General features: G+C 40.4%; 1 protein-coding gene across 1 annotated transcript in view; it reads left to right on the top strand.

The window, feature by feature from the left end:
- The first annotated feature begins 7,146 nt into the window (after positions 1-7,146).
- The window catches only part of SNW1 (SNW domain containing 1), a 33,051-nt gene continuing 24,583 nt past the window's right edge, over positions 7,147-15,614 (top strand). Inside the window, exons 1-2 of the mRNA XM_004681658.2 lie at positions 7,147-7,204; positions 12,202-12,355. Coding sequence (XP_004681715.1) covers positions 7,191-7,204; positions 12,202-12,355 — 168 coding nt within the window. The 5' untranslated portion in view covers positions 7,147-7,190. The remainder of the gene's footprint in view (positions 7,205-12,201; positions 12,356-15,614) is intronic.

The raw sequence follows: 15,614 nt of genomic DNA on the forward strand, positions 1-15,614 counted from the left end.
GTCAAGAGAACTTCAAAATGTTATTGAAAGATCTGAAAGAAGATTTTAATAAGTCAAAACCTGAGATATGAAATTACACAGGTGGCAGCTCTCTCTAAATTAATGTATAGTCAACTCAATTACTATCGCTATTCTTATAGACTTTTTTAAAGGAAGGCAACAAAATATTTCTGAATTTCATTAAAAAAATAAAAGGTTACTGTAACATGAGACTTTTGTACAGTTATTTATTCATTTTATTAATTTTGCATTTTACTTGGTTTTGCCTTTATAGCTTTGAGATTTAGCTCACATTCCATAAAATTTGCCTTATTAAAAGTATGCAAATCAGTGGTTTTTAGCATAATCAGAGTGGTGCCACCATCTGTATAATAATATAACATAATTTAATATGATGTAATATAAATATATATATAATATACAGTGCGCTATATCTGCATTATATGTGTCAACACTCCAAAGAGAAACCCTATACCCACTGGCATCCTCCCATCCTCCCTCTCCACCCAACAAAGCCCCAGGTAAATGTTAATCTAGTCTGTCTCCATGGGTTTGTCTATTAGCAATTTTATATAAATGGAATCATGCAATATGTGACTTTTTGTAAATGAATTCTTTCACTTAGTCTAATGTTTTCAAGGTTTCTGTAGTAAAGAAGTTAAACTTGCTCTTATCCAAGGTGATAAGACCTTTCTCCTCAACATTGTATGTTCGATAGGAGTATTTTTTTTTCCTATGAGATTTGTCTCTGGATAAGTCTAACAATATGACTTAGGGCACAGATTGGCTACATCAAATATTCTGAGGGTGAGCCTGGCCAGGAAGACCAATAATGTGCTTTAGTGTATGGCCTTTGGGTCATTCAGTATCACTAAATGGCTGAAGGATTGGAGACTGAGTTCAGTCACATAGGTAATTAGCCATGTTTTCATGATGGTGCAGTTAAAAACTCCAGACACTGAGGCTCAAGGAAACCTGACTCCACAATCTATGCATTTCACTTCATAAGTTATGTCATCTATGGCTAAGGAGCCACAACTAATTAAGAACCAAGTTAGGCCTTAGGAATTCCACCTCTCTCTGGAATACCCAAAGTAGTGTGAGATGACTGTTCCTTGCAACCTGGAGCAGTCCCAAATCTGTCCTGTACTCTTTATTAAAAGCAGGCAGCTGCTAATTACCAGTGATAATGAGGGGTAGATGCTTTTAGGAAGATCTAGCACAGCTGAACACAAAACCCCCCCTCTACCCCCCCACCTGAATAAAGCACTTGGCCTTGGGGCGTAGTCTGGTATTGCTTTTGCAGTAGATTTGCCTTCTTAATTATGCTTTGCTAAGATTGCTATTAAAGTCAGTTGTTAATCTTTATATACCCCAAGGGCAGTGAGGAACCATGACTGGCAGAAAGGCATCATAGAGATATGCCTTTGTGAAAAATGAGAGTGGATTATGAAAACTCTTTTCTACCCCTGCCTTTCAATTCTACATTCTGGGTCTTGGTCTATATCGTACTGACTTCCCATGTTAATTATTTTAACTTTTCCCTCAATGGCCTCTTTTGTCTCTGATTTTCACAGAAACCCCTCCTGCCTTTAAAATCATCTTTCTTACCTGTTTCTTTGACCCAGGAACTTTGGTTAAGTCCTCTTTATCACCTGCCCCAAATCACCTGCTGAAGTAAACCTAAGCTCCTTGATCTTGGCTTCTGTGACATTCTCTAATTTGCTCTGCTTTTATTTTCTTTTTAAAAATAATCCATTCCCAGAGCATAGCTGAAAGTACATCACTGTAAACCAAAATATGAACTGTAATAACTAATATATTAACTAGGACTTTACAGTTGAGTAGAACATGTCACCTACATTACCTCAATTAAATCTAAGACAACTCTATGTTTTTTATACCGGTAGGTATAAAGCAGGCAACCTGATCAGCATTTGGGTTGAATGAAATTGGAGTTCAATGAAGTTAAAGTGTCTTGACCATCAGACAGCTCATTGGTGAAGCTAAAATTTGAACTTATCTTCGGACTCCCAGACCATGCGTGTTATACAACACAAGAATCCCACACGTAGCAAATAATAATAATCCTGCTTTTACAAAATTTGTTCCCCCACACATACACTTTGTATTATGTCCTATGGCAGAACAGATTTTAGGCTCTTCCACAAGATGGTCACCTACCCCTTCCTAATACATGCTCTGCAATAATCCCTGGGGCTGTGAATGTAATGAGGCATCATGTTAGATGTCATGTTATATGACACAGTTAACTTTAAGACAAGGAGGTTATTCTGGCTGGGCTTGACTGACCTAATACACATAAAGAATCTGAAATCCAGTGAGGGTTGAGGACTTGACCAAGAGTGTGCAAGGCACAGGCAATCTGGATACAATGGTGAGTCAATCTTCCTTGCAGGCACATAAACTATCAAAGTCTACCAATGTGACAAATGGTATTCTGGACCACTTTTCTTCTGTGCCTACATTCACTCCCCAGATAATCTCATCTGGTATCACAAGTTGAAATGCTATCATTCCCCTCTGGAGGGTAAATGAAAATGAGCAGGCTGTTCACACCATTAGCCTCTGTGGTGATCAACAGCAGCCTTGCTGGTATTAATGCAGAAGGTACTTGAGAACATGGGCGGGGGGGATGGGTGCAGGGAGGCATGCCTGATTGTGGCTCCTGGAGCATAGGACATGTGCAAGTGTGGACATCCGAGCCTTAGAGCCCATGGTTATAAGGGCAGTGTCACTCAGAGGATGGCCATGAGAGGATGAGCAATGTGAGTACAGAGGAGACACGGCACTTGAAAACAGAAGAGAACACCAAAAAGAACCTAGAGAAAAGGGAGCCCGAAGATTCGCTGGGGGCTGGGGAGCTCTGTTGCCTGCCTGCCTCCTAGCCCCTCCTGCCAGGTGGTGTCTGCCTCCTTGCATGACAGACTTCCTGCCTGGTGTGCCTGGGCACCTGATTCCCTGAGAGAGCATTAAGCCTGAAAAAGCCCCCAAGGGCTCCAGGACTCCTTTATCTGTCTGCCTGAATCAATAGTGAATCCCTTGGGCTTGCTGGGACTAGACCTCCCCTCCACCTCCCCAACCCCCACCAAATTTTCCAGTCAGACCTCCTCCCACCATTTTAAACTTTTAAGTACCATTGTCCTTTCATATCTGCAGGGCCCTGGGAAAACATAGGGTTTTTTCAGAGTGTCACAGACTGGTTTTGGTCCTGACCTTCCGGCACAGATGGTCTAGTAGATAACATGTAGCCTTGAGAGATAGTCCGCAAGTGCAGAAAATTGTAAATAATAGTGTAATCTTGATGTATAGTTCATATGGGCGAAACACACTTCTGTAAACTAGGCCTGGCCCTGTGATAGCTTTGTCTGTAAATCATGTAAAAGCTAACAGCGTTCCTTGGGGGGTAGAGTGGGGGCTTTCACTGGCTACTCACCGCCGGACACAGGGCTACTGCTGCTGAACGCTGCCGGGGGCACTGCCGATGGACTCTGCCCCTGCCCCTACCGCCTTCCCAATGCCTACCGTCACTGAGACCTGCAGAAGCTTGTAGCTAAGGCCCTAGAGCAACTAAGGCCCTCAAGCATCTTTACTTGGATGTCTGTGTCTAGCAAGTATTTCAAGTGTAACATGTCCAAATCCAAACTCCCAACTTTCCCCACAAACATGGCCCATTTGCAGTCATCCAGTTTTGGTAAAAGGTAACTCCCTTCCTAATTGCTTAGGCAAAACCCATGAAGTCTTCCTTTATTTACCCTGTTTCCTATCTCACATCAATTCAGAATTTTTCTGGTATATACTTCAAAATAGACCCAAATTTTCTTAACATTTTCTTAACATTTCCACTACTACCTCCCCTACATGATCACAAAAGGCACTCAGCTGCTCTCTCTCTTTCTGGAGTCCCTTGGAAGAGGAGTCTCCCCTAATTTTTGAAGTCCATTTTTAGCACAGCAGTTGTAGTGATCTTCTCAAAACATAAGTTAGAAAATGTGTCTTCCCTGCTCAAAGTCCCCATTGTAATTTCTATATACTACACAATTTTTAAAAAACAATATTATTTATTTATGCATTCAGAAATGGGCTACAGGCCAGAGGAGCAGGGGTGGCAAGAGGATTCACCAGAGACAGAGTAGGGAGCAGAACAGACAGATTGACAAAGTACACTGCTGAGGGGAACAGCGGGCGGGTCAGAAGAGGTCTGCTGCACCATGTGGATCACCTCTGGGGTGGGGATTGAACTCACACTGAAGTGGCCACAGCTTGGCTTAGCTTCTCACTGCAGCACACCAACCCTCTGCACCACCAGGATGGTGCCGTAATTTCTATATACTGCAAAAGAATGTATTATCTCTTTTTACTTTATCTCCAAATAGATTAATATTGAAAAAAGGAGGAAGGTGGAGAAAGTGTGTATGGCACTATGCCATTTATTGAAGAAAAAAATGAAAAGTGTGCAAATATCTCTTGTGTATATTTTGAATGGAAGAATAAACCATAAACATATTTTAAAGGTATTCTATAGGGAAAGAAAGGACCAAAAAAAAAAAAAAAAAACCCTAGAATTCTATATATGTACTTGTCGGTCTTGTCATTTTTTACTTTGAAACCATATAGCTTTTACAAAGCTATTTTCTCTTTAAATCAACACCAAAAAATTCAAAGCAAAATGAAATAAACAAGCATAAGTAGAGGTCATATTAGTGCCATAATCACACAAAGAGAAATTATTTCAAGCACTTTAAAGAGATGTAACTTGAACATACATACTTAAGGAGATATACTCTAAAGAAAAAGGAACTGTGAAAAAAATAAATAACTATCATTAAGCATATGTTTAGTATCACAACAGTGATGTTTTGAAACTATTTCACATAGATCATATGTGAAATGAGTAATTATGTTATTGGCATGAAGAGCCAAGATTTTCAAAAGTGATACACGTATAAAATCAAAGTCAAAATCAAGTAAAATCTGTGTGTCCTAAATTTGTATTGGAAATCTAAGTATGGAAGCATGATGAATTCTCTCAAAAGAAAAAATAAATGGTGTGTGGATTTTTAACTTAGCCCACTGAAAAGGCTTATAAACACTAATCAACCCATAATAAGTATCCAGATTGCTTTCTCCAAATATCAATTTCCCACTTAAAGATTCCTTGGAAAAATGACTAATTGCAGGTCTGGAGCAGAAAATGTGCTAGAAAATATCAGTCTACAACATCTTCTCAGACCAGAAACCTAATGATCTTGGGTAGGGGGTATGCTTCTGCTATTCAAACTAGTGTGTTTGGTTTGGGGAAATTCAAAGAGAGTCTATGCACCTTCTGTATATGTGCTTCTTGGAGAAGGTAATGAAGAGAAAGTGACCGCCTGTTGACCTGCGGGCCAGATCTGGGCATTCGGAGGCTACTTGCATCCCTGTTCTTGAAATAAGCACTCAGCTTGTCTTCTGGGCACCCAGAATCTGCCTGTGATAAAATGTGTCATTGAGACCATCATCTCAGTGGATGTGACTAAACCCAGGTAAAGCCTCTTAAAAAATTTTAAGATCTGTGGGCCTTCCTAGTGCTACAGGGGTTAAAAGCTAAGCGCTTATCATCAACTGCTATGACAAGAGGCAAGAGTAGGATCCTAGGCCAGAGAGGTGACCCACATTGTGCAACAGACTTCTATCTTGCCTGCTGCTCCCCTCAGCAGTGTATTTCAGTCTATCTGCCTGTTATGTTCCCCACTCTGTCTCTGGTGAATCCACTCATCACCACGTCCCACCTCTGACCTGCACCCCAGTTCTATATGCATAAATAAGTAAAAATAATAAAAATAAGCTTTTATGATTTGGTGACAAGTGTGGGAAGTTCTCTTGTCTTGCAGCTGCCTAGCACAAAGCCTCATAAGTAAGTTCCCCCAGTTATTAAAAGTGCCAGTATGGAGTGGTCTGCCTTTTTCTTCAGCCTCTCTTTACCCTCCAGATTACACTTGGGATGGTGAAAAAAATCCAGTCTTGGCAGTCACCTAAACTGTCAAAATCTATGAACTGTGACAAATGTTTGTTTCTACTCTTTATAATGCACAATTTCAAACGTGTACAAAAGTGGGGAGGGTAATATAATGAACATCCATTCCCTATTATCCAACTTCAACAGTGATCAAAACACATGACTAGTGTCCTTTGATCTACACTTCACCATCTTCCCTCTGACATTTGCAGATAATTTCATTTACCTTATTGGTGGATTTCAGTTATCCTACTGCTTCATCAAAGATCATATTTAATCTATGATTTATATGTACCTGAAACACATGCATGCATGCATGCACACATATATGCATAAAAAGACACACAAAAAGGCCCTCCCTGGTGGCGCAGCGAGTTAAAGCACAGCACTGAGAAGCTAAAGCAACTTCCGCATGAGTTCGATTCCCACCTGCCTCGGAGGTGACCACATTTCGCGGCAGACCTCTCCTGACCCGCCCGCTGCTCCCCTCAGCAGTGGACTTCGTCCATCTGCCTGTTCTGCTCCCCACTCTGTCACTGATGAAGCCTCTCACCGCCCCTGAGCCTCTGGCCTGTGCCCCAATTCTGTATGAACAAATAAATAAATCTTTAAAAAAAAAAAAAAGACACACAATACATAGAAGAAGTGTGCTAAAGGTAATATACTAAGGATCATACAATACCTCCCATAGGAAAACATTTAGGGCTGCAGTATGGGAGAAGACTGCGTTTAAAGAAATGCTTAGTGTGAATATTTTCAGGTTGTCCATTCACCAGTCACATGACTTCCTACTGTTTTAAAAACTCCGTCACCCATTTACTTAACATCTCTGTCCTGGAAAACTCTTATATGTCCTACGAGGAAAAATGAGACTGAATGAGGAATAAAATTAAGAGAATTAAAAGGCATTTCAACTTCGTTGTTTTGCGTAAGACGCCGTGTTGAAAGGGCGATTCATTTGCTTTTCTTAACAGCAGCGCTTATGCCATTATCACAGTTTGGTCTGGAGAGAATAGCAAAGACTTGTATTATTGTTTAAAAAACTACAAATCCCAGAATGCCTTTGGACTAGGGCGCTTGCGCACTGAGCGCTCCTTCCTTTTCGCCACTTCGTCGCGGGGAAAGGCCCGCCCCCAGGTACTGCCGGTCGCGCTGAAAGAAGCGGAAGAAGATGGCGCTCACCAGGTGGGTTGTTGATTCGGGTCCTCGATACGGAAGGGTTTGGAAGTACCCTCTTTTTTTTTTTTAAATTTCTGTACCTCCACTGTTCAGGGGTTGGCCCGGCCGGGGGCACAGAACTTGGGCCGAGACCGCGGCGTAGCTTTCCCGCCAGCCGCGCGAGCGACTAGGCCTCGCCGAAGCTGGGATCTTTCCTGAGCGGTTTCCCGGATTGAGTTCACTCCTTCACTAGGGCCGAACGTAGCAGCGTGGCGAATAGTTCTCTGGCCGAGGAGTCGCACGTGTGTTGCCCTTAAGTGTCTTGAAGGCGGGGACGCGCAGCCTCAGGGCCGCGGCGCGCGGGTGGGCGCGGTGGGGGTGTGGAGGCCGGTGTCTTCTGTGGGCGCAGCGGAGCGGCCGGGGGGCGTCCGGAGGTATGTCCGCGGAGGTCTCTTAGCCGTCTGTGTCCCGAAACAAGGAGTGAGCGGGAAACGGGGTCGGAACTGAGTTGTAACGCAGCCACGGTAGTGGTCGCTGTCTACGGATGTGCGCCGCCGGCCCGCACTTTAACTTTGGACCTTACAATTTCTTCCATAGAACGAAGTAGTTCAGCTTTGTGCTGTTCCCTGTTGCCTTAGTAACCGCTGGCAAAGTGGTCGCGCTTTTAAGAAAAAATCTCAAGTGAGATTCCCCAGAGTTACGTAACTCCCGGTCTGCAAGCTTGCTGCCCCGCCTAAGTGTAAAAACTTGACATGTGAACGCAACAGAAAAAGTTGAGTGTCCAAGGGGATTGTAAAGAAAGTAATAATTTTAGGACATTAGCCTGAGTTCCCGAAATACACAGCATTTCTCTTCATGCCTCTTTTACTGGCTGAGGATAGTTATGAATCCTAAAAATGTTGTAACCAGAAAATGTCTTCTGGGAATTGTTTGGGGGTGGAGGGGGGGGGGCGCCTTGCTCTAGCCTAGGGCTTGTGTACATACAGAAGAAAATCTGACCGTCTTTGTCGAAAGGAAAGATGGAGTGCAAGGCCTACAAATGTGAAACAGCTACACAGAATGCTTACTTGTATGCTACTAATCTCAAGTGCAGAAATGATGGATGGGATGAGCCGCTTGGACTTGAGTTTCCTGTAGTCGGTATTTCTAGGAGCGAGCTTTTAAGTGCCCCAATAGGTGCCCCAGTAGTCACTGCGACGTAGACTTGTAGTATGAGACAAGTTTTGTGGAAAAGGTGAAGTTTGAAAATGACACAGGAAAAGAGAAATGCCATGGGTGTTGTGTGCTTAAAATTGCAGTGGCAGAGTGCCATCTTTTAAGTGACTAGTCTTGGTGACTACATAGCTTTCCGAATTTGTTAAGTTCTAGCTGATTTGATAGTTAGAAATCGTCTCAAGTTTCCAGGGGAAATGTTATCTCCAGGATATCCTAACAGCAATACCTTGACACACTGGTGTCGCCAGTGATTTGTTGTTAAGTCATAACGATTTAATTTTGTAAATTCAAGTGTATTTAGATCATGTATGTAATACCACTTGCATTTAGTATGTTTTCTTTAGTAAAGGTGAGAGAGTAGACTAAGATGTCTCAATAGTGGCACTTCTGGCATTTTCGGATGGGTAAGCAACTCTTGTATGGGTCTGTCCTGTGCATAGTAAGTAGTTTAGCATTAGCTTTGGCCTCTCTACCCACCAAATGCTGGTAGTGTCTCCACCCCATACCTAGCCCCAAGTCCTGACAATCAAAATGTCTCCAGACATCATAGGTATTTTGTATCTACATGTATATATTTTGTCCCCAGTCCAAAACCCCTGAGTAGATGTACTACTAGCATCTACATCCTACTGTGTACCCCCTCCAAACACCCCTCTCCATAAGATTGTTTCTTTGTGATAATGTCATCCTTTAGAGAGAATAGCAAAGTTTAAAACCCAATACGGTGAGTATTTTGAACATACTGGTAATCTAGTACCTGTTTACTGGATTGTCCAAACTCATCCCTTTGCCAGGCTGGCTAAGTGGCCAGATATCCCACAGTAGATAAAGAGAAATGAAACATAAGTAAATATTATGGCTTCTCTGTAACTGTCTTTGCAGCCCTCCTATGTATTTGGGTATATCTGGTTTGCTGAAAACAACTACTGTAGAAGCCCAAAACTTGTCTCCATTCATTCATTCATCCATTCTTTCAGTGAATATTTTTTGAAGATCTACCATATGCTGGTTTTACATTATTGAATCAGTCAGGTGAACTCCTTATTCTCAGAGTTTACATTCTAGGAGACATAAACTATACATGAGTAAACAAAGCAATAATGCAATTTCAGGTAGTAAAAACTAGAGGAAATAAGATAAGTGTAGGTACAAGCTGTTTTGTAGAGAATGGTTAAAAGCAGCTCCAGGAAGGTTTAATTGAGCAGACATGTATGCTCACAAACAAGCACTAAAAAGTCTGGGAAAGAGTTGCTGTTTTAAAGAGAAATAGACTATTTTGTGACAGAGGGAATAGCAAATGTAAAGATCCTGAAATGGCTTGTTTAATTAAGGAAAGGCAAGAAAATAGTGACCTAAAGATGACATGCAAAGTGGAGTGAGTTTATCCTGCAAACTTTAAAGTAGCCCCTGCTGTAAGGTAGACTATATCTGGAGCCTTTGGAATTAGAGAACCAGAAGATGTGATTCCTATCTTTAAATCGTTCACAGTCTAGTGAGTAAAGGTAAATGAATAGATGTTTTCGATAAGATAAGATAAATGCTGTGATTATGAGGGTCTTGTTGGGAGCCCGTAGCGAGGACAGCTGATCCGAACAGTTCCAGATAATCACATATTTATGAAACATGCATTAAACGGTATCTAGACACTGCCAAGTTGTTCATAGATTTTCTCAACGAGGTAGGTAGTCTTTTGATTGTCCTTATAGATGAGAAAACTGGGGTTCAGAAAAGAGGTAAGTTATTTACCCAGGTTAGTAACTAGCATTAGTAGGATTTGAATGCTCAACTTTGAAACCATCATACTAATCAGTACACACACACACACACACAGCCAACTGGATTGGATTCCTCTGATGATTGCTGTTACAGAACTCTACACTTTTCCTTCATCACTTAATGTAATTTTTAATTACAGATTTATGTGATTACAGATATTCCTGGACTTATGATGGGGTTATGTCCAGATAAACTCATTTCAAGTTGAAAGTGCATTTAGTACACCTAATCTACTTAACATTATAACTTAGCCTAAAACTACTTGAAAGGCACTCAAAACACTTAAGTTAGCTCACAGATCATCACAGATTAGCAAAATCATCAAACACAAAGCATATTTTATAATAAGGTGTTCATTGTCTTATATAATTTACTGACTGCTAAACGTGAAAAAGGTCTATAGAGAGGCAGTTGTTTAACCTTACGATCTTGTGGCTGATTGGGAGCCAGGGCTTGCTGCCTCTGCCCAGCATCACTGGAGTATTGTACCTGGGAAAAGAGCAAAATTCAAAATTTAAAATAGATTATCTACTAAGTGCATAATGTTTTTTGTGCTGTTGTAAAGTTGAAAAGTCATAAATGGTAAGCCAAGCCATCATAAGTCAGAAACCATCTTTATTTGATTATTTCTGTTCCTGCTAAGGCTATATGAGCTGTCTTTTTCAGCACTCAAGTAATCGATAAAAGCATTTTTTCCTGAGGTGTAATTGACATGATCAGTACAATTTTTTCAGAGATTTATTTATTTATGCATACAAGAATTGGGGTATAGGCCAGCGTTGCAGGGAAGGGAGACAATGAGAGGATTCACCAGAGACAGACATGGGAATAGAACAGGCCTATCTATTGAAATACACTGCTGGGGGGAGCAAGCAGGTGACACCGGTGAGGTCTCCTGTGCCATGTAGGCTAGCTCCCTGAACAGGGATTGAACTCATGCAGCAGTGGCTGGTGATAATTTGATAGCACCCAGATTTAACTCCTGCACCACCTGAGAGGCCCTCAATAAATATATTTGAATATATTTTGCCTGTTCAAATATGCTTACTAACCAAGAATCACAAAGGAGTCCTAATTTTTCCATTAAACATTTTTCATCTAGTGGAATTGTCATGGTGCTTTGGGTATCTCTATAACAACATTTATCATGCTTAAAAGTTACTAAGAACAGTTTAGTAGAAAGGCTGCTTTAATTAAAGAATAACAAATTACAGCTTCAGAGTTTCTGTTTTAAATCTTTGACCTCTTAAGTTTTAAATTGCTTCTAAACTAGATATCCTGGGAAAGGTACTTAAAATATGCAACTGTGTTTCTTTTAACTTCAGTTCTAATTCTAGTTCTTTTATCTGGACACTAAAATGATTACAAAAGCATAGTTAAAATAATTTTAAAATAGTGTATATATGAATGCATTAAGAAAACTATATACTAGAGGTGGGTAATTGAGATGTTTACTTGCCTGTTACAAGAAAAATATGTGAAAGCATAAAAACTTCATAATTTGTCTATTTTTAAAATACCTGTTAATTTTTATTCTGGGTACCATTTCACCTGACAGCCAGATGTGTGTACTATATGTCTGAGTACTTATTTCTTACCACACAAAATAAAGTGACTGCTAGTGAATACTGCCACAAATCATTAAAAAATGGGCCCTCCCTGGTGGAACTGCGGGTTAAAGCACTGCATTAAGAAGCTTGGGCCACTTCCACATGAGTTCGATCCCCGCCTGCCCCGGAGGAGCTCCACATGGAGAGGCAGACCTCTCCTGTCCCACCCACTGCTCCCCTCAGCAGTGTACTTCGTTGATCTGCCTGTTCTGCTCCCCACTCTGACCCTGGTGAATCCTCTCACCCTCCGCATCTCTGGCCTGTACCCCAGTTCTGTATGAAAAAATAAATAATTAAAAAAATCGTTAAAAAATGTCCTTCCCTTTTTGCTAAGAGCAAATATTCTCTCATGCACAAACAGCAATAATCAGATTAAATGTAAGAGTTGCTTTTAATTTTGACTTCTGTTATCTTTGCTTATAGCTTTTTACCTGCACCTACTCAGCTATCTCAGGACCAGCTTGAGGCTGAAGAAAAGGCAAGATCCCAGAGATCACGACAGACCTCACTGGTCTCCTCCCGAAGAGAACCTCCCCCATACGGGTACCGAAAAGGCTGGATACCTCGATTATTAGAGGTAAATGTGAATCTTCAGTTTGAAATTACTAAGTTATGCTGAAATTTATAATAGTACTCTTGTAAATTTAAGTTATAGAACTCTATATGAATGTCTTTATGATAGAAATTCTGGTTGTGTGCTCTCAAGGCATGTAGTCCTCTCAGGAGATTGATTTCTTTTAAAGATTTATTTGTGCACACAAGAACTGGGGCATAGGCCAGAAGTGCAGGGAAGTGAGAGGATTCACTAGAGACAGAGTGGGGAGCAGAACAGCAAATCTAGTGAAATACACTGCTGAGGGGAGCAGCAGGTGTGTCAGTAAAGGTCTGCTGTGTCATGTGCGTCACCTCCCTGGCCAGGGCTTGAACTCATGGTGCACTGGCTACAGATAGCTTCACAGTGCTGTGCTTTAAAAACCTGTTGCACCACTAAGAAGGGTCCAGTTGATCTTTTTCTTGCCAGTATTTTATGATTAGGGAATTTTACCAGTTTTTTAATCTCTTTTCATATCAAACTATTGGTACATGTACAAAAAGAAACTAACATACCCATTCTAAATCCAGGGATTATATAGCATAGGGAAAATAATGGGAAAGAGAGAGGTAAAATGAAAGAACAATTTCAAATTCAAATGCCTTTTCCTTGTTCCTACACGCACAATGCCACCTGACCCACAAGAGTCTGCTATTCTCCAGGAAAAACTCCCGTGGCTTTTCCTATTCTGGCATCTTTTCCATTAGGGATAGTGGGAAGAACACTGACCAAGGAGTTAAAATTAATTAATTAACTCTCTTTTCATCATCACTATGCTACTATTTGTGTGGCCCAGGGCAAATCTTAGACTCTCTTCATCTGGTTTTCTTGTTTTCAACTTGAGAATGTAAATGTATGATTGACACATAGTATTTGGGGACAGAAGTAGCTGGTTGATTTGGAGGCAATGAAGGAGAAGGAAGAACCTGAAATAACTTTTTATTTTTGTCTTTGGTTTTTTCCTAAATCTACAATCCTCTACATCAGTTCAATACATGTCCCTTTCCCTGATTCCCGGGAAGACTTCCCGTGCTTGACCACTTTATTTTTAAAATCATAGGAGGAAAAGATATTTGAGAATTATCTTGCCCCTCCCCAAGACTTTTATTTTAATCAAGCAACTTGCCCCTCTCTATATATTCATTCTGATTCCTGCAAATTTACGTCCCCCACATCCCAAGAAATGGACCTGCCCTATTAAGATTCTCTACCTTTCATTTTTTTATCCAATTTTTTTTTCATTTTATCACTTGTATGCTTATATTTTGTCCATATATGGTTATTATTTTCATTTTGGAAATGTGAAAGATTAGTGCCCTTTACTTTTTTTCATAAGCTTCCAAGTGGTGGTTATAGAACTAAGTATTCATGGAATTGAAGCTTACTGATTAGTGCCCTCCAAGAAACAGTGTGTTTTCAGACTCTTCTATAGAAGTTTGTCATTTCCCCTACCTTCCAAGCTTTTTGGAGAGCCTAAAAGATGAACATCCAATTAGATCTTGACTTCTAATAATATATTACCTGTTTTTGTCTTTTCCTCATTTACCCTCTGGTCCTTGTTATTTCTTAAATGTGAAGGCCAGTTTTACTATATAGTTATTCAAGGATTTTTGTTGTTAATTTTGTTTTTACTAATAATAAAATTTTTGAGAAACAGAACAAAATAAATCAGAATTTAATGGCTTCTTATGTGGGGCAAAAAGTTAGTAACTATATTGAGGAGTTAAATGTCTCTTTTGATAATAAGATAGTCTCCATTTGGCCTCAATAATTACAGAAGGGGGGAGGTAAATATGATTTTACATATAGCAGAAATCTCACCTTGCATCTGTTCAGCATTATAACATTCAAGTATTGTTAGTTTTTAAAGTCAGCAGAGGTTTCATATATCCTGGTAGAACAGAACAGTTTATTTGAATAATCAAGCCAAAATAGGCAGCTAATCTGGAAATGCATTGAATGCTTCTTGAGGGGAGTTAATGTCTTACAGAAGGAAGCATTTTGTTCTAGTTTTCAAAGTAAGAGCTGTGATTTTCTGGCAAACTTAATGACTGTATAATGCCACACCTACAGTTCTGAAGTGCTTGTTATAGCTGAAAGACTCTCACAAGTCTGAGGCTGTGTCAGATTGATGCCTTGGGTACAAGTAGCGCCTTTCTTGGGCATGCTTTAACTTTTTCTACCATGTATACAAGAAATTGACTCCTTCAACTTTGTTTATTTTTAATATTCTCAAACCTTCTTTAGCAAGCATGTTATACCTAGAAAAACATAATGAAATGTATGGAATATTTCTTGAAGTTATGAAAGTGCCTACTTTCATAGATTTCTTTTTTTCATCACACCTCCTTTATATGGTTAATTTTTTTTTTTTTTTTAAGATTTATTTATTTCTAACTGGGGTACAAACCAGAGGTGCAGGGGTGGTGAGAGGATTCACCAGAGACAGAGTGGGTAGCAGAACGGGCAGATCGACGGGTCAGGAGAGGTCTGCTGCGCCATGTAGATCACCTTCAGGGCAGGGGGGGGATTGAACTCATGCTGAAGTGGCTTTAGCTTCTTAGGGCTATACTTTAACCCTCTGCACCACCAGGGATGGCCCTATATGGTTAATTTTAATGTTTCCCTATCTTAATCATTCTGGCTGGTTTTTTTTAACTGAAAGAAGGGTACTTTAGTAAAAAGTAAGAATTTTTTTGTAGTCAAAATATATGGGTTCAGACCCTCCCTGGTGGCACAGCAGGTTTAAGCACTGCACTAAGAAGCTTAAGCCACTTATGCATGAGTTCAATCCCCACCTGCCCAGGAGGAGATGCACATGGCATGGCAGACCTCTCCTGACCCGCCCACTGCTCCCCTCAACAGTGTACTTCGTCGATCTGCCTGTTCTGCTCCCCACTCTGTCCCTGGTGAATCCGCTCACCCTCTGCACCTCTGGCTTGTACCCCAGTTCTATATGCATAAATAAATAAATCTTTAAAAAAAATAACAAACACAGCAAAAATAAACTGTAAATCAGGCATCTGCAAAGGAGGAGGAAGGAGAGGAAACCAAAACAAGGGTGGGAAAAGCCCAAAGGACTGTGGTGATGGTGCCCAGGTAAATTGGTAGTAGAAATTCTATGAGGACTACACCAGAGAAAAGAAAGCAAACATTGTAAAAAAGAAAATTAACACTGATGTAAGATATGTATAAATTATTTAAAAAGAAAAAAGTCATAATTCTCTGTTCTGAATAATTAGAA

The sequence above is a fragment of the Condylura cristata genome, unplaced genomic scaffold (genome assembly GCF_000260355.1).
Source record: "Condylura cristata isolate star-nosed mole 26May11 unplaced genomic scaffold, ConCri1.0 scaffold00013, whole genome shotgun sequence".
In the NCBI taxonomy this organism is placed as follows: domain Eukaryota; kingdom Metazoa; phylum Chordata; class Mammalia; order Eulipotyphla; family Talpidae; genus Condylura; species Condylura cristata.